We start from the raw sequence: 20,440 nt of genomic DNA, 5'->3' as shown, positions 1-20,440 counted from the left end.
AGAGGCGGATGGGTGACATCCACTTTCACCCTCTCCTCCTGCTGAGGAACAAAGCAGCCTCCATTCCCTTTTTACCTCATCATATGCAGAGCAGTACAAATTCAAGGTGAGGTTTGCAGTATCTCAGAAGACCCAAGAACAACCCGCCATTTGTCCATCTCTACAGTTGGTGTTGGGGTGTTATAGAAAACATGACACACTCCCTGTCCTCCAGGGCTCCGGGCCAGGAAGGAAGATGGGTACGGAAACACACACATGATCATTATTCAATGAACTGAGGGATATGAGAGAAAAGCAAGAGGTGACAGACATGCCATGCCTGGGACAAAATCTGTCCCAGGATAGTGGGCTCAAGAGAAGACGTCCCAGAGTCAGCAAAGCATGATCTAGCAGAACTATTTTCAAGTGCCTTCACTGTCCATTTCCAATTACGTCATCAAGGAAACCTTTACCCAGGAGCATGTACAGCTGACCGAAGAGGGTTTAAGTACTGTTTTACATGCTTGCTTTCTTCTCAAAGAATAATTCTTTACCAGGGAACTATCCTTCCTCCAAATATGTGGTGTCGGCTAATCTCCATATTTCACCTGTCTTGTCTCCTCCAATTGGCCCAGGGTCTCAGTTGAAGGCATCTTTCCTGAAACTTTCCAAATTCAGCCTAAGAGAAAGGGATATACCTTCTGCGGTGATAAGATCATAATGTAAAAGATTGGGGAGAATTTAAGAATGTCATTTCCTATATATGGAAGGAGCTTCTCTGCAGTAGAACAGACCAAAGTCGACACATAAACACTGAAGATAATACAGAAAGATGGAGACACATCAAAATTACAACTAAAGTGTAGAACAACCATTACTCAGAATCGTCAGGAATTGAGTTGATAGGAAGTCTGACAACTATGGAATTAAAGAAACTGCATTCATTCAGGCTGGTAGGAGGGGCAATGATGTGGAATGGGCTGGTCCCACATTCACATGTGCTGGTTAAAAATTTGGAAGGGATATCTTAAGAGTAAGGACTCCCAGCCCCATACCTGGCCCCCTAGCCCAGGGTTCCAGTGCCGGAAACATAAATCCCCATGACTTCTGACTGCAAACACCACTGGGGGTTGAGTCAGTAGAAGGAACTTTTGGAGTCCCAAGCAGTTCCTCTTAAAGAACCCCCCCCCACAGACTTACTCAGACTCACTCCCTCTGAGTTCCAGCACCAGAGTAGCAGCTCAAAAGGCACCAGTAGCACACGGGGAGGAACTAAAGTGGCCGGCATCCAGGCAAGAGGTGGGGGCACAGCTTTCTCTCAGACAGAAAGGGAGGCAGAGGCCATTGTTCCTTCTCTGAGCCCTCCCCCAACACAGCCACAGAGCCAGAAAGTAAGCACCATATCTGAGACTCCGCTAACCTGGCTAACATTGTTTGCCCTGCACTGGAGATCCCCTGAGACTCTATCCCACTCAAATTATGGGCCCACCCAAGCTCTTAACAGAGACTTTTCAATATGAATGGCTTTTTTGGCTCATGCTTCACAACTTCATAAATCTTCTCAAACAACAACTGGCCTCAGTGAGTCCCCAGCCCCCATATCTCTTGCTAAGTGGCCCCAGGCCCAGCACTAGCAGCAGAAGCCAAGATTCACAGCTTAGCTTTGCCTGGGAATCTCCAAGCCCAGTACAAATAGCAGCCATCTCAGATTGTTTTATAGCTCATGCAGGGCAGACCTAAGCAAAACACAGCTGGGGGCTGATCTTAGGAAACCCGAGAGCCTGCACACCTAGTGACAGCTACAGACCAGGTTAAGCACCACCACCCTGCCTCTGCATGATTGATCATTTGTGAAGGGAGGGGGTGGTGGTCAGTGTCACAGCCAGTCCTTGCAGCTGACTGGCCAGGGTAAATCCTTCCCATTCACCTACAAACAGCAATCAAGTCTCGAGAGGCTACAAGAGGTGGGCGTACCCAGCCCACATGAAGAGCGCACCTTAAGTACCCAGCTTGGGTGATAGGGGAGTCTGTGCCACTGGAACCTACAAGACATCTACTAAATAGGTCACAGGACCAAGACAGGGAGTCATAGCAGCTCTACCTAATGCATAGAAACAAACAGAGGGAGGCTGCCAAAATGAGGAGACTAAGAAACATGGTCCAAATGAAAGAACAGTTTAAAACTTCAAAAAGAGAACTGAACAAAAAGGAGATAACCAATCTATCAAATACAGAGTTCAAAATATTGGTTATAAAAATGCTCAAGAAACTCAGTGAGGTGAATTTCAACAGCATGAAAAAAACCCAGCCAGAAACAAAGGATTCACTAATTGAAATAAAGAACAATTTACAGGGAAACAAAAATAGAATGGATAAAGTTGAGAATCAAATCAATGATTTGGAACATAAAGAAGCAAAACACAACCAATCAGAACAACAAGAAAAAAGAATTAAAAAAAAAACAATTGTATAAATAGCCTCTGAGACGACTTCAAGAGGTCGAACATTCGCATCATAGGAATGCCAGAAGGAGAAGAAGAAGAGCAACAAATTGGAAATCTATTTGAAAAAAATAAAGAAAGGAAATTTCCCTAATTTGGTGAAGGAAATAGACACGCAAGTCCAGGAAGCACAGAGAGTCTCAAACAAGATGTATACAGAGGCCCACTCCAAGACACGTCATACTTAAAATGTCAAAGTTTAAAGATAAAGAGAGAATGTTAGAAGCAGCAAGAAAAAAGAAGTTACTTACATACAGGGGAGTTCCCATAAGATCATCAGCTGATTTCTCAAAAGAAACTTCACAGGCTAGAAAGGATTGGCAAGAAATATTCAAAGTCATGAAAATCAGGGACCTACAGCTAACATTACTCTACCCAGGAAAGGTATCATTTAGAATCAAAGGGCAGATAAAGTACTCCCCAGACAAGAAAAAAATAAAGGAGTTCATCATCACAAATTATTACCTGAAATGTTAAAGGGACTTATTTAAGACAAAGATGATCAAAACTAGGAACAATAAAATGGCAATAAATACCTTTCTATCAACAATAGAATCTAAAAACAAACTAAACAAATAAGGACAGAGACAGAGTCATGGATACAGAGAGTGTTTTGATGGTTACCAGATTGGGAGAGGGGTGTGGGAGACTGGGTGAAGAGGTGAGTGGATTAAGAAGTACAAATTGGTAGTTACAGAACAGCCATGGGGAGGTGAAAAAATATAGAAAACAGAGTGGCCAAAGAACTTATACATATGACCCATGGACATGAACAATGGTGTGGGGATTGCCTGAGGAAGTGGGGAGCGTTGGGTGGAGAGGGGCAAAGGCGGAAAAATCACTACAACTGTAATAGCATAGTCAATAAAATATAATTTAAAAAAAAGAAAGATGGAGTCCTGATCACTTTGAGACCCTGATTCCAGTGCCCTCTGAGGCCCAGCAGCCCCGTTCCTGTTTGTCACTATGTGAACACCACTGCTTCTTTCCAAGAAAGTCTTCTCGCTGAAAATTGTCCGTTTTCTACCACTTGCAATCAAGAGGCCTGAGTAGCAGCTCACATCAGCAGTGACTCTTTGACTCTTTCATCCTTACCCTGAAGTTACATTTCTCTTCTCAGCCTCCCCTTCCCGAGAAGAGTCAGCCCAACCTCAGTGCTGCCAATTTCTCCTTGTTCTGTCTATTCATACTTTGAAACCTTGGCCAATATTCTTACTTCCCCATCAACTGCTTCCAGCGGCTCCATACGTAGGTTTTCCAAAGCCAGTTTCCATTTAAAGGTAAATTAATGTGCTATCTACCTCCAGCCACCACCAGAGACTTCAGCTGATGGGGGAAAGGGTGGAACCTAGGAAAATACAGTTTACACAAAATACACCCTGGTGCATTCTCGTGGGCAGTCAGGTGGAGCATCACTACCCAGGTGACCCATGAAAGCCCATCAGCTTGAAGAGCAGAGAGCAGAGGAGTGACCTAGACATGGCACAAATTAACTAACTGTTCAATTGCCTGTCACACTTTGATCACCGCTCTGTCTGGTGGACCTCAAAGAAAGCAGAATGACTAGAGGCTTGGAAGAATGTCATCGAAGTTCCAAGCTGCTCTATAGAACTATCCTGAAGGGGCTTGCAATGATTTCATTGCTAAGGTGGCAAGAATTTCAGGGGCAGACCTGGCTCCTTACACAAACTGCCATTGATTTAACTTCATACGGGAGTCAGACGAAGTAGAAGCAATTTGTTTATTTTTTAAGGTTTAGCATTACATCACAAGCTTGTATAATTTTTCTTATAAAATGTCTTTTCAAGGCGGGTATCCTCAAAGGAGCTGGGCATAATTATCCCAAAGGCACCAGCAAAGATGAAATACAGGTTGTTTTTTTTTTTAATCCAGCAGCCAATGTCCCCTTTGGAGCAGTAGGAGGGCTCTCCTTGTCCTGAGAGATGGCCAGTGTTCTGACAGGGCATGCAGGGTGGAAAAGGAATTCGGTTGCCTAAATAAAGCAAGCACCTTCCTCACTCCTTCCTTGGTGACTGAGGTTTTGACAGTGGCTGAGCCGAACCTTATAAACTCTCAAAGCCTCCCATACTTTCAACCACGATCCAACAGGTGTTTCTAGGCTTTTATCCAGCAGGAAGAAAGTTTTTATTTACCTCAAGCTCTTGTGTTTTTATCTTATTAATGTCTTGCTCCTACTTCTATCAAAACTGCGGAATTGGGGGTTTAAGAATCAGTGGGGCTTGGAACGAGTTAGTCAAACAACCTTTGCCATTTGGCCAATAGCACCCCGCATCCAGACATTGCTTTTTCTTTTCTTTTTTTTTTTTTCTAATTTTCTTTTCTGCCCCCCCTTCTCTTCTTTCTCAGTTCCTCCACTTCTCCCTCCCCTCTCTCAACATATTCAAAGAGTGCCCGAAACGGGTGACAAACTTGCATGTGCTTCCCTTATGACTAAACCCCTGGGCCTCTCGCCAACGTCCCACAGATGGCCCCAAACTTCAGGCACCCCTTTAGGAGAGCTCCTCATTTACAGCCCTGCTCGTCTGCCAGGGCGGAGAAGTGTGGTGGGGAGTGGCGGTGTCTTAGTCCTGGGGGAAGTCAAAGCAGCTTCCAGGAGGAAACCGGGCGTTTCCTTCCCAAGCGCTCTAGCGAGTTCTGGGTCCTGGCCTGGGGACTCCACCCAGCCCCTCCCCGCGCTCTGGGACAAGCCAGTCGCCACACACAGGCACTCGCAGGCCCTGGTGCCGCGCCCTAAGGAGAGCGGCACCCACGGCCAATTGCCATGGAAACCCCGGGGTTCATTCCATTCCCCACCCAGCTGACCCCCCCTTCTCCAAGTGCTGCGGCCAACCGGCTTGTGCGCGTCCCTGGAGCGCACTATAAAACCGGTGGCGCTGAGTAAGGGAGGCGATCTGCGGACCTGGAGAGAGGCGATCGGAACCAATTCAACGTGTAGAAGGTCTCCTTTTGTAAAAGCAGGAGGAAAAAGCCGCAGCATGCAGAGTGGGTCAGTCATGAGTCTCAGCCTGCCCACCCAGTGTCTTTGCCTGGCTTTCCTGCTCCTCCATCTCCTGGGACAGGTAAGTGGCACATCTCTTAGGTGCCCCTGGTTACTTTGCCTTCCTGGGTTGCCCAGGCTGGGTCCCCGGGCCATTCCGCCTTCGACTAATCCTGCTGAGAGTTTTCTCCTTCTTGTCTCTCCCGTCTCCAGGTCTCTGCCACACAGCGCTGCCCCAACCCATGCCCAGTCCGGTGCCCCGAGACGCCGCCGACGTGCGCCCCGGGGGTGAGAGCGGTGCTGGACGACTGTTCGTGCTGTCTGGTGTGTGCCCGCCAGCGGGGCGACAGCTGCTCGGAGATGGAGCCTTGTGAGGAGAGCCGCGGCCTCTTCTGCGACCGCAGAGCGGACCCCAGCGCCCAAACTGGAATCTGCATGGGTAATCCTGCCCACTCCCGCCGATGGACCTCTTGCCCGCTGCTGGCTGGAGCTCTCCCCTCTTTCCTCTCCTTTTCCTCCCCCTTCCCAGATGGTGATGCGCAAGTAATAACAATAATGAGGCTGCAGTAGGTGATGTTTATGGGGCACTCGCTCTGTGCCAGGCATTGCGGGGGGCAGGGGAGGATTGGGGAGAGCGCCGGAAACCAGAGGGGAGAAGCATTCAATCACCTGCACCTAGAGAAGACTCTAGATGGATGGGGGGCAGAGCAGAGTTAAGGGCCAGTAAAGTCACTTCCTTCGGACATTTCCAGGGGGCCTCTTGGGGGTGACGGAAGCGTGGGTTTCCTCACTGGCTCACATCTCCCCTGACTGCAGCCCAGCAGGTTTGTTTTCACACCTCTAATTGTCCTGTTTGAACCAAAGCCTCCCCTGGTCTCCTGGGATGGCTATGTAATCCCTGTCTAGGCTGTGAATAAAATAAAATGCAGGCAACCGACCCGTGTAGGCTGGTGACACTTAATTAATTGGGCAGCAGTTTTCCACGTGGTGCTCCATTTAGTTGGAGGCTGGCCCTGCATCCCTGAATTAGAGGCATGGAATAGCCTTTTACTTTATTCTCTGAACTAATATTGATTTTGTGTGTGTGTGTGCTAGAATGCTAAGGACTGCCAACCCTCTGCCCAATTTGACCAGTTAACCTGTTTGGAGAACATGAGAGCATTTTTTTTTCTTTTTAATTCTAAACTTCTGGGTTACGAAACTCTAAGGAGTTTCTTGCAAGCATAACTTTATCTTAGGGAACATGGCTGTGGGAGCTTAGAGTGGTCATTTCTCAGTTGTACACCTCTTCTCATTCATAAAATGAGCAGCAGGACTGGAGTGTCTTAGGTTCCTTCCTTCTCTGGGGCCCTCCTTGAGGATATCTCTCTACTGAGATAACAACCCAGACTCTCTGAACTAGAAAAAGAACAAGTCAGGCTTTGGATTGTGTGCTGCCAATCTCAAGTAGCTTCCTCAAGGCATTATGTTTTTGCTTCTCTCTCCCACCCCCTCTCTGTCCCGCTTCCCCCATATTCTAGCGATAGAGGGAGATAACTGTGTGTTCGATGGGGTCATTTACCAAAGCGGAGAGACCTTTCAGCCCAGCTGCAAGTACCAGTGCACCTGCCAAGATGGACAGATTGGCTGTGTGCCTCGCTGTGACGAGGACCTGCTTCTCCCCCAACCTGACTGCCCGGTTCCAAGAAAAGTTGAAGTGCCCGGGGAGTGCTGTGAAAAGTGGATCTGTGACGCAAATGACACAGAAGCATTAGGGGACCTGCATGCCCTTCCAGGTGAGAAACTCGGGGTAGCCGAAGGTGATCACGGCACAGGGTACCTGTGGGCAGGAAGCATGGGTGCCTTTTCAGATTTGCAATGAGAAACTGGCCTCCATTTCTGGCCAGTCCTCTGTGGATTCCAGATTGCCCGTGGAGCCCAGCACATCATGGGTCTGAATCCCAGCCAGGAGACACAGGTACGCACAGTTTCTCCTAAAGGGCGGCTGCTGAATTCAGTGCTTCCTTTTAGCAATGGGACTGATTTTGTTTTATTGCATGACTACTATTTATATTTTAGTCCACCCCACTTGACCTTTATTCACATCAGAAAAATAAAAGTAAAAAAAAAAATCACTCTTTCTTTTGTGGATTCTGTAGCTGTGTGCTCTCAAGACCAGCCTTTCTAAAGAATGCTACTTATTGTTGAACAAGTGTCACAGAACAATGTCACCTTTCCAGATGCTGTGGAAAAGGTCAAGTGGACACTTCAGGATCTTTGTTTTCCTTTTTTTTTTCTTTGTTTCATCTTATAGAAGAAATAATTCCGAGTATGGGGGTGGGACTCAAGAGCCAGTAGAGAATGTTTTAGAAGGCAATAATCAGTCATACGATATACACTGGCGGTATGCAGAGCTTTGATTTCTTAGCCAAGAGAGCAGAGAGGAAAACTGCCACATAGAAGAGAAGGTGCGTCCCAAACCATGATATGTCCTGACGCTAAGTGCTGAGACAGAACTTTTGGTGATCAAGGTCCCAGTGTCTGCATCCCACAACCCAGACCACCAGTTCTGGCTCCCTAAGGCAAAGTATGCTTTCATCACTATTTTGAGTCAGTTGGTTCTACTTATGCATCCAATTAAAGTTTTACTGTGACTCTTTTTCTACACAGGTCATGTACTGAAAACACTATAGTTTATGGAATGGTTGTCGGTGATAAACTCTTCTATATTCTTAACATCCCTAAGCTCCTTAAGGACAGGTGATCCTGAGCTTCTTAAGAACAATTAAACAGTCATTCCACAAAGATTTCCTAAAGGCTTACAATGTGCCATGCACTGTTGTAAGTGCCTAGTTGGGGGTTTACAAATACAGAGATAGGTTCTGTCCCCAAGAACACCTGAGTTTTAGGAGATGCCGAGTTGGCAGAGACCTTCCTTCTAATGATGACGAATCCTTTCCTTTGGGGTCCCCACGTTTTACTCAGCCTAGTTGTGTTTCTTTGTATTTCCTTTGTAGCCTACAGGACAGAAACCACTCTAGGAGTCGCAGTCTCTGACTCAGGTGTCAACTGCATTGAACAGACCACAGAGTGGAGCGCGTGTTCCAAGAGCTGCGGCATGGGCTTCTCCACTCAGGTCACCAACAGGAATCCCCAGTGTGAGATGGTGAAGCGGAGCCGGCTCTGCATGGTGCGGCCCTGCGAACAAGAGCCCAGGCAACCGGCAGATAAGGTAGGGGCCTGCAGAAAGCCTCCCATTACGGAAGAGGCAGCCTGGCCTCGTTGGGGTCTGGGCTTTGGAAAATCACCGCGACACTAGTCGAGTAGAAGTTGGTTCTAGCTGGGAGGAAACCTCAGAGAAAAGACAGAGAGGCTCTTGAAGTGAGTGAGGTTACCTTCTTTTTTTTTCCTCTTTAATATATTGAAATATCCCAAGCAACTCACAAGATGCTCCCAGGTAAAGAGACAGGGGCCAGTTATCGTAATGTACCCAGTTGAGAAGGGATTGGCAAATCTCATTCTGTTCCTGGAAGACAGTGGCTACTCAATTGCCAAGTATAGTTGATTTTAGAGAGGTCATTTCTTCTTCTTTTTTAGTTAAATTTATTAGGGTGACATGGGTTAATAAAATTATATAGGTTTTAGGTATACAGTTCTATTCTACATCATCTGTATATTGTATTGTATGTTTACCACCCCAAGTTAAATTTCTTGAGAGACTGACCTCCATCTCCCTAGGGGTCCTCATTTCTGACCTCAGTCTCCTTCAGCCCTTAGGTTCAATCTGTAATGAGCAACAGAGTAGGAATTACATCTGCCTTACTCACCCCCAGTCCCCGGCATCCTACCTGATCTATAGTGTGTACTTGATAGAATGCTGTTGATGAAGAAATGAATGGCTGTCTGGGAATGAGTTTCAATGTTTTAAAAAGCTCAGTGGGACTAGTATATTTGCCAGCATAAGGTTATATTTGCCAAATAAAATAGCACATTTCTTTCCTTTTTTGCTGGTATTATATCAACTCAGTGTGTTAACGCTGAGTATAAGGCATGCAGATCAGAAGCTTGGACTGGTTCCTGATGACATCATAGGCCTTATTACTAGAACCCTAGATAAAGGCAAGGCCCCCAAAATGAATTATTATATGAACCTTGTACAAACCTGAGGCCAAAATAAAACAGTGCCCAGCAATGAAAGATGTGTGCGCCTCTGCCCTGAGAAAATGCCATCTGATGCTGCAGGGTGCAACTCTGGCTTTAAATCCCAGCTTCCCACATGAACCGGCTGTGGGGTCCTGGGCAGTTTTCCTGACCTCTAAGCCTCAATTCCTCCCCCCACATAATGAGGTCATTGACAGTACCTACCTCAAAGATGTCAGGAGGATGAAATAGATACATTGACAAAGTGGTGGGCACAGATTGCTCTGCAGATGTCAGGCATCTTTGCTTAAAATTTCTATTTATTGCTAAAATAAGAGTCTCTAGTAGTTGCATTCATTATATGGCTGCTGAGCTATATGATTTTTGGAGGTCCATCCTAACTTTATGTTTCTTTTACCAATTTAGAAAGAACACCTAGAAATACCCAATCCCTAAAATTATATAAGCTTCCCAACACTTAAGGGAATTCTAACATACATGTTACATGGTCATGTGGGCTCACAAAGCAGTCTCTCTGTCTCTCTCTCTCTCTCTCTCTCACACACACACACACATACATACAAATATACACACACACAAAGGAATGTTGCTGGCCTTGTACTTTTCTGAGGGTGCCAGGAAGAATATACACTAAATAGTAAATGTGAAAAAATTAAAAACAAGAAGCCCTTAAATACTGTCAAGGGCACAGTAATTTCTTTATTAAGTAAGATTTTTCCATGTCATGCCTCTAAAATTTTGCCTATTATTTTTGAACCAAAATTTATCATTTCTCTTGCACCTAGCTTAGTACTGAGATTCTATTTACAATATTTATTCATGGTATATATACTTCCTAAGGTTTCTAGAAGTTGAGTTGGAATCTGGGCAGATAGTAGCATAGTAATCATTACTCTCTTACCCAGAGAGTCTTATATACAAGACAGTGCTTGTCACAGTGCCTACCCCGCCCCCCCGCCGGTCAGCAGCATCACGTAAGAACTTGTTGGAATGCAAATCATTAGGACCTCGGTCAGACCTCCTGAATCAGAAACTCTGGGTGCAAGGCCCAACACTCTGTTTTAGCAAAACTTCCAGATGCCTTTGATGCATAATAAAGTCTGAGAGCCACTCATTTCCGAGAACTCTAAGTCTCCTTGCTGCACAAGCTATGGACTGTGCCTAGGAAGGTCAAGAGCAGTAGAGAAATGTGCCACATGGGTAGGTAAAGAAATCTAAGTGGGAGATAAACCCATCATCGATTCCTTGCTGGATTATCAACATTGGGTTTCTCATCAACCCTCACTAATGGAATAGTCAATAAATTCTCAAGTTACTTTGCCTTTATGGAAAATAACCTGAAATTTCATTGTTTTGAACATTCGTAAGGTTATATAGTAAGTAGAAGAAATGAGCATTGCATCAGAGAAGTTCAATGACTAGATGTTTTTTCCCATTTTAGCTCTTTGAGATTTCATTTTTATCTATAAAACTTGTTCAATTGTTTTGTACAGTAACAACTGTTCCTTGTATGAGTGAATGTTGGTGATAAGCTCACATGAATTAACATTTGAAAAATATTTGAAATATTAGTAGGCTTACAATGATGCCAGATTTCTTCTCTTTCTCTTCATGACACCTGAAGAATGTATTTGGAAAAAACAACACCAAACCCCGTTACAGTGGCTTGAAAATATAGCTTTCCTAATCCGACATATATTTTTACCCTCATGTTCACCTCCAAGGTCAAAAGACAGCTGTGTACAGTTAGCCACAATTTCCACATTCTAAGCAAGAAAGAAAATAAACGGAGGCTGCAATAAAGAACTGCACCTGTCTGCAGGGCAGAGGATTTCCCAGAATCTCCTGGCTTCTGTATCATTGGCCAGAACTTTGTCAAAAGGCCACCCAAGCTCCCAGATATTCTGGGGGAAGCAAATCCTTTTAGATGATCACATTACCCAAACAAAAGTCATGTCCTGTTAGCAAAGAAGAAAGAGCAATGGCTATTGGGCAGGCAACTAGCAAGTTATTCCATACCCCCAAAGTGGTCCTCGGGAAGAACAGCAGCCATCCATACGTCACTCTCTTTCTTCTTTCCTAGAAAGGAAAGAAGTGTCTCCGCACCACGAAGTCCCTTGAAGCCATCCACCTGCAGTTCAAGAACTGCACGAGCCTGCATACCTACAAGCCCAGGTACTGCGGAGTCTGCAGTGATGGCCGCTGCTGCACCCCTCACAACACCAAAACCATCCAGGTGGAGTTCCAGTGCACCCCAGGGCACATCATCAAGAAGCCCGTGATGGTCATCGGGACCTGCACCTGTCACAACAACTGTCCTCACAACAATGAGGCGTTCCTGCAAGAGTTAAAGCCGAACGCCAGCCGAGGGAAAATCTAACCTGGGTCCCTGGAGAAGGACGCACACCTATGAGGCAAACCATAGCTACTGGGTGAGCCATCATCCAAAGTACATGAGAAAAATGACAAGAATCGTGACTTCAGCCCTGAGTCCTATGTGTTTTCTGTGGTCCTATGAGGTCAGTTACAGATGTCTTACTTTTAAATGAAAGATATGATTAACTGTAAACTTGGAATCAAGGTAAGCTCAGGATGGTGCTTAGGGATGATTTGCTGTTCTATATGTTTACTGCAGATGAAAATTTCTATCAATTGAGGAAATCAGATATATATTTGACTGTAGGGACTGCGTCACAGTACCCTTCCCCGATTTTGTTAGGTGTCAGTGCAATTTCGAGAGAATGTCACTATAACAAAGGACACAGAGAAGGTGAGGATCATAGAGATCATGTCATCATACAAATATTTTGCCACCTATGGAGGTTTGACTTGAGGGCACTCTGTTGAGCTCTTTTGGAGAAACTCAACCCTGAACTTCCAAGTCCAAGCTCCAAGGAAACATAGAGCTCTTCAACTTGAAACCCAGAGTCTGTTAGGTTGTTTTTTGTTGTTTAGTTGTATCCTAGGAAAAGAACTCTATCCATGGTAGTACAATGTCACAGTGAATTGAGTGGACTAGTGTGGTACACTGGCTTCACTTCAGACAAATCGACTCCTTTCCGATAGAAAGCAGCGGAATGCAAAACCCCGGGTCGTGCAGAGATGAGTAGGACGGCCCCCCCGCAGGTCTGTACATGCCGCTGGCTGCGAGCTCGGGAGGGTTTAACTCGGCAGAGGCAGTGCGTGCGGCAGGCATCCTCCCCGATCCTGGGTGAGTGAATGGAGGCCCGATGCACCCGGTTACAACCTGTGATGCTTTTTCAATGTGCTTGTAGTGACATTTCTCAAACTAAGACAAGACCGACCTAAGTGGGAGGGCATAATAACACAAATTTTATGGGAGTTCAGAATGTATGATAGACCTGCCCATAACTTACCCTTGGGCGCTAGTTATGCAAACTCACAACAAGACGTGTGGATACACACGCGAATCTAATTTGTCAGGCTATGAAACCGGCTGCAGACTTAAATGTATTACACATTCTCCTAATGTCACCATATGTGTTCAACTTTCCTCCTTTAAAGTATTTATAGAAATATAAATTATGCGTTTTTAAATATTCTTTTTACTTTCTCTACTTGTCAGACGACACTAAATAAATATGATCTTATCAATGTGTGACTCTGCTATTGCTTTGTGCTTGTAAGTTCTTTATTGAAAATACAACAATAAATAAAATTTGCAAATTCAGTCAGACCCCAAGCACAGTGTCCGTTGAAAGCAAAGTGGATACGTTTAAATGGACGTACGACTTCTAATCACAATGAAAACACAAAACAGCTCTTCCCAAGAGAGGGGGGGGGGTCTCTCCACCAAGGCCTCAAATGCTCTCCACAGAGTTGGCTCAAACCAACAGCTCAAGCCCTGATTGTTTTTTTCCTGGACAATCTGCTATCCACTTCTATGTATTAAACATTGAACTTCATGTTGGACCAGTCCAAACTCACCTCTCTGCTTCCGTAGTTAAAGGGCTTTCCATTCACCCAATTACCCAGATTAAAACACCAGCTTTATCTTGATCGGCCTGCCCTGGCTCCAAGCCCCAGGAGAGCCCATCTCCAGGGCAACACAGGGGAGAGCCGTGAGCAGCCGTAACGTATGCGGAGTCAGAGGTAACATAAGCTTCATGCTTTTTAGCTTCTGGCTCCTGCTGGGGGTCTATACCTATTCGTCCCTAATTTTTTTAAAGTTTTCCTCTTCCCACCTTCACTTCCTCAATCTCGGTTTCTTTCCCACCCATCTCTTTAGCTAGTTTCTATTTGCCCTTTCAGACAGATTGGAAAGCCAATGGGACTTCAGAGGAAGTTTTCAAGGGGAGCTAACATGTATCCCATACTTTGTGCTGAAAACTTGACCTCCATTATATTGTTTATTTTGCACTATAGCCTTACAAAGTAGGTTCTCCTACCCATATTACAGTTAAGAAAACTTCTTAAAATTTAAAAACAAATGGTTAGGGGGGTGGCAAGTATAAGGGGACTAAATGGTAATGAAAAGAGAACAATAGAACTTTTTAAAGGAAGTAAAGTAAAAACAAACAGTTAAAAGAAGCTGGTGGATCTAGAACTCAGGTCGAAGTACTTTGTTTCCCACATTAAGCTACAGCACGGACCCACACTGGGTTATCCACAAGACTGCCCTGCATTGTCAGTATGGCAACGTGGGAACATTCAAAGGTCCAGCAATACAGACTTATTACATAAATCCTAGTACACCTGTTAGGCTGAAACGAGCAAAGCAACCTTTATAATGAAAACATCAGAAAACATGTACCCCCCAAAAGGTAAGAACTATGAAAAGCGTGGTTTGGTTTTGTTCAAAAGTATCTATGAACATGAATGAAAAGAGAACAAAAAACTGTTATTTGTGATTGTGTCAAACTGGTCTTATTTCCCCCCCTTTTTGTGATTTTTTACTAACTTTTGATAACTGAGAATGTACTTCCTTTATAACCATGGGGAAAAAAGACTAAGGCTGAATTCACAAATGCCTTCAAGCAAAGTTCCACTCATACCTCCACTCCACTGAATTGGTGGCTCCGTCCAGCATCCAACACATTTATTAATTCATTCATCATTTTGTTTAGTCGAACAAGACTTCCTGACAGCTCCTGTGTGTCTAGCATTGTTTCAGGTCCTGGGAATACAGCCATGAAAAGAAAAAACACAATAAAATAAATAAGTTACCTCATCTCCCTGGAATCTACACTCTGTTGGCCAAGGCAGGCAAAAAGCAATAAATCAAAAAGTCAAACAAGATAGATATCAAATAGCGATAAATGAACTCGAGAAAGATCATTAAAATGGGGTGATCTAATAGAGAATTTCTGGGTAACTAACTGAACTCAAAGTGGTCAAGGAGGTTCTTTGTGAAGAGGTAACAATTTATCTTGGACCTGAAGGACCCAGATTAGGAGAAAGAATCTTCCAGGCAGAGGTAACAGAAAAAAAAAAAACAGTGTCAGGAATAGGCCTGGAGCTTCCTTAAAGAAGATCCGTGTGCCAGAGCCGCTGGTGAGGGCAGAGGGAGAGGGCTCAGATGTGCAGGGCTTGCTGCTGTATTGTACTTCTCACACCATGTTACAATTGATCCTTTAAATCCCAATGCACTAAGCATCTTAAGACCAGCCTTTTGGCCTTCTTTGTGTCTGTCCCAGTACCTGGCACACAGGAGGATTCCACTGTATACCTGTTGAATGGATGAGGAGATAAAAAGGAGAAGAATAAAGGGACTGTGCCTTGATGAAAGATAGAACATTCTTTGAAATGAATGTTAGACTTTTAAGCTATCATTTTCATGATCATGATCACTATGATCTTCATGATAACTACCACTTGTAGAGCAATCTCCACTCATTAACATGCACACATGCATGCACGCCCGCGTGTTATCATGTTATTCCTGAAGTTATTCCTGCGTGTTATTCCTGAAGTTATCATAAAGACAGTTGAAAAATGTGATCTCATCTACAAACCTTGGCTAAGATCTGAACATCCTAGTAAGAGGGCAAGGAGAACAGCATTTGCTGAGCAGAATTCAGGCAGCAGAAAGAGTACCAGCTTGGGAGCTTTGCAAGCCTGGGTGTGAATACCGGGCCTATCCTTTCCCAGCTGTGGCATACTAAGCAATTAGCACATAGCCTCTCAGGCTCAGTTTCCACATGTGTGAGATGAGACCGTAATATTCACAGAGTGACCAACTGCCTTCATTTGTCCTGGACTGAGTGGGTCCCTGGGACTCAAGAATTTCTGTTGTAAAATCAGTGTAGTACCGGCCAAACCAGGACCAGTTGGTCACTTCGGGTATCAACCACGTATTGTTGTAAGATAATATGCATTCATAAACACTTGACTATGCCAGGCACACAGTAGCCCTGCAAATGACAGCTGTTAATATAATAAGAATCCAGTAGGGCCGAGCACTGCCCTTTATTCCATGCATGCCATGCTCAGAGGAAGACATTACTGACCTCATTTTTACGGGAAAAGGCGTCGAAACTCAAACACTCTAATGACCTATTAAGGACACAGTGAACGAAGGAGCTGAGGTTCAAATGCAGGGTCTGCCTGAGCTCAGAGTCAAGGCCCTTTCCTTTTTACAGCGCCATAGCACGGAGGCCAAGTATATTTTCAGCAACCAAAACAATTCCAACCGGTTTCATTTTTGTGCTATTTTCCCAAACTATAAATGTCCTCTTTCAGAAACAGCATTGCAAAGCTGTGAGATTGCTGAGATCATTCTGTGAATGTGAAATTTTGAAAGCACTTATGTAATTGTGGCTCGGTGATAAGGCACACTTCATTGAAAATTTGGGCGGATTTTTTCTTTTCTTTTATCAGACAAGGATTCGATTCAACAATGAAGCAAGGACATTTTTAACTAGGCAAGGAAATGATATGTCCCATACTGATCTGTGCTTGATGAGATTATCAATAAAGCTCTTGGTGGAGATTCTGAGCAGTACGAGATTTCTCTCTGTGTTTCCTTGGCAGCATGGACTCATTGTCATCCTTCCGAGCTGGTTTCACTCCAAAATGCTCAATGTCTTAAGTCAAATCATCAAAGCCGCATATCCTTTTGGCTCTGTGCTGTTGAGCTTAGTTTAAAGATTCATTATTGTTGAAAGCATATTCATCTTAACCACGCCGCATGGTCCTTCCAGGAATAATGTGCTATGCTGTCTGGACCACGGAGGGATCACCAAATTCAATTACCACTTCAGTAACATCGCTGGCCCTCACTGAACTCAATAATGAAGAATTCTCTGCAGTCATCCAACTGAGGACTGTGAATTACTGTTACACGAAGCCAGCTGTTCCAGGGGTAATCTGGAATTGCAAAGGGTAAAGAGAGCAAGGCAGTATCATTCTTCCTAAAGGACGTATATCTTTCCCCTTAGGACAAGAAAATGCAGGTCTGACTTGCAGCCCAGAGAGCTCTACAGAAGAATGTGCACTTCCGTTCAAAGGGCAGAGTTTCACAGAATGAATAGCTCACTGGTTTACTGAAAGGCACTTGGAAAGAAATGTTATATAGTCCAAGAAGAAGATGTTGTTTGGATTTATATTTTATTAGCAAAATCTGAGAAGCACACTCAGCTTATAGCACAGATTCTGATGTCTGGAGGAGGTTACATAGTTCTTCGTGTGGGTTAAATCAAGGTCAAGTGCTCCAAGCTGACCTAGATTTATCCTGCTGAAGCCAGGTCATCCACAAGATCTTTGAAGGACCTTGGCAGAGGGGATCCCAGTAAATTCAAGTTCTAGTTCCTCTGACATTCAGCAGAACCTTCCCTGATACTTTGCAGAGCATCTCAGCCCCCAGGAAAAAAGATAAAAGCTACAAGGGTCCTGTTGAGTATACTCTGGCATCTCTCCAAACTCCATGTCCTTATTCAAGAATCTACTTTCAGTTCACCTTCTCTAAGAAGATTTCTTGACTGGTACCATTTCACCCCTACCAGAACTAGTCATTCCCTCCTTTGTGCCCAATTGCTCCTTATACCATTACTAACACGGCAGCTAAAACACCCTACCTCTGCTCTTTCTTTGCGTGTCTGTCTTCCCCAAGCTGCACAAGGTCATGGACTTTGGTTTTCTCACCCCTGCTTCACACTGTGCTTTCTGTCACATTCCTCTGAACAGCTGAGCCTAATGAACACCAACGTGGGCAATCCAGCAGTTCTGTGACATGCCACAGTTTTCTCTTAAAAATTCAGGTAAATCTTCACTTTTCTTTAATCTATCCATCTTCCTTTAAATATAAAAATGTTTATAATTTAAATAAATAAATAAACATTTAAAATTCCTAGTTGGCTAACTTATTTCATTTTTTCCACCCCAATTTCAAAAAAAAGAAATTGATGCTCCACAATGATATACATTTATACAGAAGCCTTTTGTATCTCTTTGCATGTTTCATATGGTCAGATGAGCAGTGCTAATAAAAATAATGCCAAATTTCATCTCATTTTACGTGCCATTGATTATAAAATGTATCATTAATTTATGTATCAAAAGGACATAAAATTCTGCCAATTTATCTAGGGCATACCATTAGTTATAAGACTATCACACTTTCATAAATACAAAATATATTTTTAATGTTTACTTTAGAATCCATAAAATTTAGGACGCTAAAGAAAGGAGAAGGTACTAAGAAAGGAAGAGAAGAACTAACATTTACAAGTTTATTAGGTACCAGGCAATATGCAAAGTGCTTTACATAGATTATCTCATTTACTTCAGTTCTTATAAAAATCCTATGAGGTGGCTACTATTATATCTCAAAATTACAGATGAGGAAAACAAAGCTTTGGGAAGATAAATAATTTGCCCGTGTTCACAAATCTATTATGTGAAAAAGCCTAGATGTGAATCATCACATTCTGAACCCAGAATTTGTGCATTTAATGCCTCTGTCTTATTGTGTCTAAGATGCCAATTTTTCATCTGAAGGTCAACTACTTACAGAATCCCACTGCAGCATCCATGGGAAGGGCAGTCTCTCGTGCCTATTAAACCCATTTCCAGCAGATTTCAGAACTACACAAAGAGGGAGGGGTTTCAAAGGTTTCTCTGTAAGTCCTCATTCATTAAGAGATCTATCTAGCCCCCAAGTCTATGTTTAATAGTTTATTCAAAAGGATCATAGAGTAATCTTTTCCCATTTGCCAAGAGAGCTCAAGTTTTATAATGTCTGTGCCCTACTTGTTGATATATTATCTACGTGGAAAGTCCTTGTTCTATTAGCTTCACCTTTTGAAATCCTATCATTCAAAGACGACCACAAAATGCTGCCCACTGAGATTTACCCAATCCTCTTTTACCCACTCTTCCTTTACAATACAGTTCTTCAACCACAGCCAAAAATACTGGAAAACACTGAACTTAGAACACCAAGCCACATTTTGATTGCTGGCTTCTGAACTTTTATATCCACAAAATGCGGATGTGGAATTCAATGACTTCATATTGACACTGATAAAGTACCTACTATATCCCATGCACTTAAACATATCATCTTTATAAGCTTATTTTTCCTCACAACAACCCTACAAGATGAGTATTATTGCCCTGTTTTACAGATGAGACTGGTAAGGATTCAAACCCAGGAGTGGCTGGCTGTAGAGGCCAGACTCCTTGCAGCATGACCCCCAAGAGCTTGTATTGCCCTTTCTCTTCCTTTTCCCTTTCATAATAATGAGCACTGCAAAAGCTGAACTCTGCAATAGAAGCACTTCTGATTGGGGGATTAGAAAATAACCACCACAGCCTTTGGGATTATTCTAGTCTCCCTAGACACTGAGGTGACGAAATAGGAAGCACAAGTACTCATTAAAACTGCATGTGCACAACCCCCCCAAACTGGTAGAGATGTGAAAAAATCACCCAGGAAACCAGCTATTAAAACTTGATCCCATCAACCAATGAATTTGACTTTGCTTTTTGAGACCACTTGCTTTCTCAGGCTGCTCAGTTAAGACATCAAGGTGCATCTATGAAAACAAAGAATTGTAAACTGATTCATTGAATAGATCAGGTCACTTGTTGAAATGGGTCATTTAACTCAAACAACTTGTTTGCAACCCAAGTTATTAACTAGTTAATGCCCACTCGATATATTAAAAACAATTCATCCATTTGGTAGAGCCTCACTGACATTTTTTAAAATCCACCTATACTATATATCTAAGAAAATGTATTGATTGGTGACCACTTTTGGTCAATCAGGTCTTGGGGTTGTCTAAAATATGAGCATAAACCTCCTGTTGTATGAGGTTGGTCATCACAGATGAATTCTTACAATGTTGAACAGATTCTTTAAGAAAAGAATTGAACTTCATTATCACACTAAGAGGGTTAATGCAATACAAACTTGCTCAGACTCGGAACAAAGATAAAGCCCAAATATTATTTTTATTACCCTTCTTAATAATACAACGCCCTGCCATTCACTGGGCATCGTTTCTCCCAACACTTTGCAAGATTTATACATTTCTTCAATTTTGTATTATAAGTTAACAGTGAATTTATAAGACCCTCAAATCTCATAAGTTGCACACATCTTCTTTTCTTCACTGATTTTCTAGGACTCTCTTTAGTCCTGTGTCTTTCTCGTTTGATGAACAGCTTTCAAAATGTCCAGAGAAGATACTTTATTGTATTCTGAGGGAGGGAATGGCATTTTTGACTTGGGTGTTCCCTGGACCTTCCAGTCTCACTCTGAAAAATATAGTAACAGCCAAGACCCTCTGATTTTTGTAACAAGCCCTCATCCCACCCTTACTAGCTAGGTATATGTAGCATTTTGTACATGGGC

General features: G+C 43.5%; 1 protein-coding gene across 1 annotated transcript; it reads left to right on the top strand.

The window, feature by feature from the left end:
* Positions 1–5,361: 5,361 nt before the first annotated feature.
* Positions 5,362–13,203, top strand: CCN3 (cellular communication network factor 3). The gene is made up of 5 exons (XM_037163844.2): positions 5,362–5,560; positions 5,692–5,917; positions 6,999–7,253; positions 8,475–8,689; positions 11,702–13,203. Exons 1-5 carry the CDS (start codon positions 5,477–5,479, stop codon positions 11,996–11,998), a joined length of 1,077 nt encoding a protein of 358 aa, XP_037019739.2. The 5' UTR covers positions 5,362–5,476; the 3' UTR covers positions 11,999–13,203.
* Positions 13,204–20,440: the final 7,237 nt, after the last annotated feature.

Source organism: Artibeus jamaicensis, unplaced genomic scaffold, assembly GCF_021234435.1.
Source record: "Artibeus jamaicensis isolate MK-2021 breed Jamaican fruit bat unplaced genomic scaffold, CSHL_Jam_final scaffold_916, whole genome shotgun sequence".
Lineage (NCBI taxonomy): Eukaryota > Metazoa > Chordata > Mammalia > Chiroptera > Phyllostomidae > Artibeus > Artibeus jamaicensis.
Note: the sequence above shows the minus strand (reverse complement) of the source record. Positions and strands in the feature narration are given on the sequence as shown.